A 4,866-nucleotide genomic window follows, 5' to 3' on the forward strand; every position below is an offset into this window, starting at 1 on the left:
TAATGCTTGTTTATACTCGCACCCGGCTCCGCACCGCAAGTCTCCATGAGCGCATCTGTCAGTATGTGTGAGGCTTGACGCACACGCGCAACCTGTGTCGACTCGCGCCTGGCTCCGCGTTTAAAACGAATGTAAATTCAGTCTAACTGCTTGCTAATTTCACTTGGATGAAATGAAACATTCAGCACATTTTACACTTATTCTTAAAATCCCAAATACTTAAAATGAATAAATCAGCCTATGTAACATATGTAATACTTTAATAATTGACTTAAGAAATACAGTTCTTTATTTATAAAAAATAAACAAATATTTTCTGTGAAATTCAGTAATTAAGTTAATTCTGTAAAAGCAGTTATACCGTTATAATCTTGCCTGCTGAAGAAAAAAACAATACCCTATTATGCAGAAATATAGAAAATTCTAAAGGGTTCACAAACTTTCAAGCTGCACTGTATTTCGTGCACAGTATGGAAATAATATGTGTATTTGTGTGTTTCTTGTAGGTGAATTGGACAGCAGATATAAACGCAGAAGAGCTTTCTCAGGGAAAACTGCCAGCTTTAAGTGTCCCGTCTCAAGCACAGAGAGAGCATTTCTACCTTGTGTCTTTCCACGACAAGCACACAGTCAACTTTTCCTTCATCATTGTGTAAGTTACTCACAAATCATGTGTATGTCTGTCTTCCGTTATATGCCAAAACAAAAGCATATCTCTGTTTGTTTGTGTGTCTGTAAAGGCCTCGTCCAGATGAGCCTGAGCGCTTGCGTGTCAACCTCAGCGAGTCGACTGTGAAAATGGGAGAAATTATGTCAGGAAACATACGTAAGTACCATCTTTAGGTAGGTCATAATCAATGTTCCCTCTAAGCACGCGCACTTCTTACGCCGTGGTCACTCAGAAGAAATAATATGCTGTGCACAGGACAGACGCAAAAATGAGCTGGGAAAGCCATTTAATTGAATTCTAGTGTAAACGTGAAATAATTGCAATGCTCGGACCAACCGCTATAGAGTTAGAACCGGTGAATGCGGTTTACAGGTTTCATAGAAAGAGAATGGTGTGTGCCAAATCAGATTGGCACAGAACGGTAACAAAACATTTACAGTTACACACAGGTGTAATAGTGTGTAAACTCTACTGCATGCGTATGTTTAGATAACTATATAGTGTTCACGTTTAAAATATTTATTGAAAATAGTTGTATATTATGTATATGTATTAAAAATCTTTTTATATTATATTATATTGAAAATATTTGTATATTATACTATATTATAATATATTTATTGAAAATATTTGTATATTATATTATATATATTTATTGAAAATATTTGTATATTATATTATACTATAGTATATTATACTATACTATCCAATACTATATTATATTTTATTATATATATAAAAAATATTTATATTCTATTATATTAAAGCCTAATAAATAATTGACCTCAAAAAGGGAATTCATTAGCAATAACTACTTCATTTTTTCATATTATATTATGTTATAATATAATATAATGGTAACACTTTACAATCATTAAATAATAGTATTTAACTGTATTAGTTAACATGAACTAATCATGAACAATACTTCTACAGCATTTATTGATCTTAGTTCATGTTAATTTCAACATTTACTAATGCATTACAATTAAAAGTTGTATTTGTTAACATTAGTTTATGCACTGTGAATTAACATGAACTACTGTATTGTAACATTAACAAAGATTAATAAATACTGTAACACGTGATTGATTGTAGGGCATAAGAAGATCCGTTAAATATACAGGAGTTAAACCATTTAGTGCCTTATAGGTCAGTAGCAATATTTTGAAATCAATACGGAACTTGATAGGTAACCAGTGTAGAGATGATAAAATTGGGGTAATACGATCATATTTTTTTGACCTGATAAGAACTCTAGCAGCTGCATTTTGGACTAACTGTAGCTTGTTAATTAAAGATACAGGACACCAGCTAGCAGTGCATTACAGTAATCTAGTCGAAACTAGAGAAGTGTGACATAATAAACCTCTGTAAATAAATACAATTTAAATTCACATCTCTCACACTTTAATGCCATTTGAATGGAACATATACACTCCCTTCTAACTGGAATCATAGCGGAATGTCCACTTCGCAGGGCACTTACGATCGAATAGAACAAACGTCTGAAATGATTAGAGAAACACACAAAATGTGCAGAGCACAAGGACTGGAATTGAGAACCACTGACTGTGCATCTCTCTCCTACAAACAATGAAACTGTGTTTGGTTACTTCAAAAACAACTATTTTACCTCCTTGTTGTTACGAAATGTATTGTAGCTATCAAGTATTTAAGCTATTTTATTGATAGAAGTCACAGGGCAGCGTTGACGACAAGTTTCTGTGCTCCTGAATGTTTCTGTGCGTGCGCAGCGCGATCTGTGATCTCTGTGTGTGTGCACTAATATAGAACGGTGATTAAACTGACTTGGAGCTACCTGCGCATTATACGGTTTTAATGCACACCTTCCAACCAATCAGGATCGAGTTTTCAGACAGAACATGGTATGAATATATTTACACAACAGTTCTTTCTGGTTCTTGAGTCTGATTGGCTGAGAGGTCTTTAAACCAATGAGATTCACCTCCATGGGAACCGTTTCGCCATTTGCATCACTCGTATTTCTCACAGCGAGCGTCATGGCCGACGACCGAATCCACTATAATTTTATAAATAATACTGTTTTTGTCACAGAATGTAGTTTTAAGGGTGAGAATTTACTTGTTTAGACTTTTCGGAGATGTGAGACGAGAGCAGCCTCACCTCGGCCAGATCTTCTGGAATTTGCCGCTGACTCTGATGTCTCTATAGTGGCTAAACATGAGATATAATTTGTTTTGGGTAATTCTAACGGGCAGTCTTTGGTCTCGTTAATCTATTATTTGTTCATTCTGTGCACTGGATGGGAATAAGCGCTCTGTGCTGCTCAGTATTTGAGCTTTTCATATTATAATACTTGTTCTGTCCTATCTATCATGCTGTTGCCTCCTTAAAAAGCAGATTTTTTTGTAGGTTTTTTAAAAAAAAATTTTTTTTTACATTTGTTATTTTTCTTTATAAAACGGACAGTTCCGGTGCTTGATTCTGATTGGTTGAGCCACGTTCGGAGCTGTTGTAATTTTCATAGTTCATAGTTCACATTTCATAGTTCCCTAAAAATAATTTTTTTTGTTAATTTATTTAATAAATTGTTGTTTAATAGTATAAGTTTTGTGATGTCAAATAATTAGACATGTTTTTTAATTACTGAAATGGAATAAAAATGGAATCTAGAAAAAATTTAAACTGAAAACAAGGAATTTTGGGGAAAAAATTACTGATTTAACTCTTTCCCCGCCAGCATTTTTGAAAAAAAGTTGCCAGCCATCACCAGCGATTTTGATGATCTTCACAAAAATTTGATGGCCTTCTGTATATTTTGCTGTATGAATATTTGAATATGCAATACACCAAAATAAAGATCAGAGCCTCTACTTTTAAACAAAAAAAGTTTTATTTTAGCTTAAAGCATTCTTTTTTTTATCAACACTTGAATATAGGTAGGTTTCATAAAAAATGCATTATTTTGAGCAAAAAGGTGAGAAAATCACATTTTTATCAAAAACTACATCTGGGTAATGTTCAGTACGATTATCAAAGCATAAATCCAGTAAATCGCTTCCATCAACACCTCCAAAGCTTGCACAGACATATACCACTTCCTGGATCAACATTTTACTCCATAACATTGTGCAGTTTACATTTATATGCTGTCTATTGCTGATGATCGCATTATTTTTCATATGCATCTGTTTACATAAGAGATCGCTAGTTTCTCCGTCCTGTTCACATGTGTTTTTGTTCGGGAGGTTTTGTACTCGTTCAGAAGATGCGTAATAGTGGCCCTGAGTGTATAACAGTGAAAACATGAAAAGCCATAAAAACTCGTCTTTCGCGGGGAAGCGTTTTCTTCTAAAAGAGGAGATAACTCGTCAATGGCGGGGAAAAGTTAATAGGGCCCTGCCAATAGTATTTATCTTGTAGTAAAAAAAGGGGGTATAAATTGCAAGGTGTGTACACCGTCAAACCACACAGTGTGTGTATTTATGTGTATGGCTTTTCGCAGGCCAGTAGTGGACTGTTGTCTGTATGCGGGGTCCGCTTCGTGGGAGGATCTCTTGGCCCGAGGGAGTTGTGCTTTAAGTATCAAGACATGAAGGAGTTTGTGCGAATCGAAGTCACTGCGGGACCTCCGGTACTGATAAAGCTACTGAATGAGCCGGAGATGGTATGCCACACATTCACAACCCGAACACTGAGCTTCATGGGTGAGAAGAGTTTGACTAAAGCTGGTCTCTTTAGCCTCTCCAGGTCGTGAATGGCCAGGGCTTGGACGCGCCGCTGGTCGTGCTGCTGTGTGACGAATGGGGAAATCCTTCACCAGACCAGCGGATTGCAATCGTGATGAAGACTCTGTTGCCACAGTTGAAGGTACATTTGAGGGAGGAGAGGTCTGTGGATTTATAATGGCAAAAAAAAGACTGTACTTGAAAAGTCCTTTAAAAAAAAAAAAACAACTTTAACAGCCATGTGCAGTGTCACTAAACTGTCATAAGATTCGAAATTTGATCGCTTCTCAATAATCAAGTTATTACGAAGTTGACAAGTAGAGTGTTTAACTATTATGAATGATCAAAAACAAATAATTGCATGAAAGTGAAACACATTTCTTAGTTGTGCTCGTCTGCATCATGGTTCCTATTGTGTGTTCTGTAAATCTAAAAAATTTTTTTTCGATTTTACTTGAGAACTAATATCCTACTGTTCAACTG

General features: G+C 35.4%; 1 protein-coding gene across 1 annotated transcript in view; it reads left to right on the plus strand.

The window, feature by feature from the left end:
• smchd1 (structural maintenance of chromosomes flexible hinge domain containing 1) overlaps positions 1–4,866 on the plus strand; it is a 54,131-nt gene that overhangs the window by 28,654 nt on the left and 20,611 nt on the right. The window contains exons 27-28 of the mRNA XM_016243958.1: positions 507–652; positions 741–826. Of these exons, the coding sequence (XP_016099444.1) occupies positions 507–652; positions 741–826 (232 nt within the window). The remainder of the gene's footprint in view (positions 1–506; positions 653–740; positions 827–4,866) is intronic.

The sequence above is a fragment of the Sinocyclocheilus grahami genome, unplaced genomic scaffold (genome assembly GCF_001515645.1).
Source record: "Sinocyclocheilus grahami isolate Dianchi unplaced genomic scaffold, SAMN03320097.WGS_v1.1 scaffold706.1, whole genome shotgun sequence".
Lineage (NCBI taxonomy): Eukaryota > Metazoa > Chordata > Actinopteri > Cypriniformes > Cyprinidae > Sinocyclocheilus > Sinocyclocheilus grahami.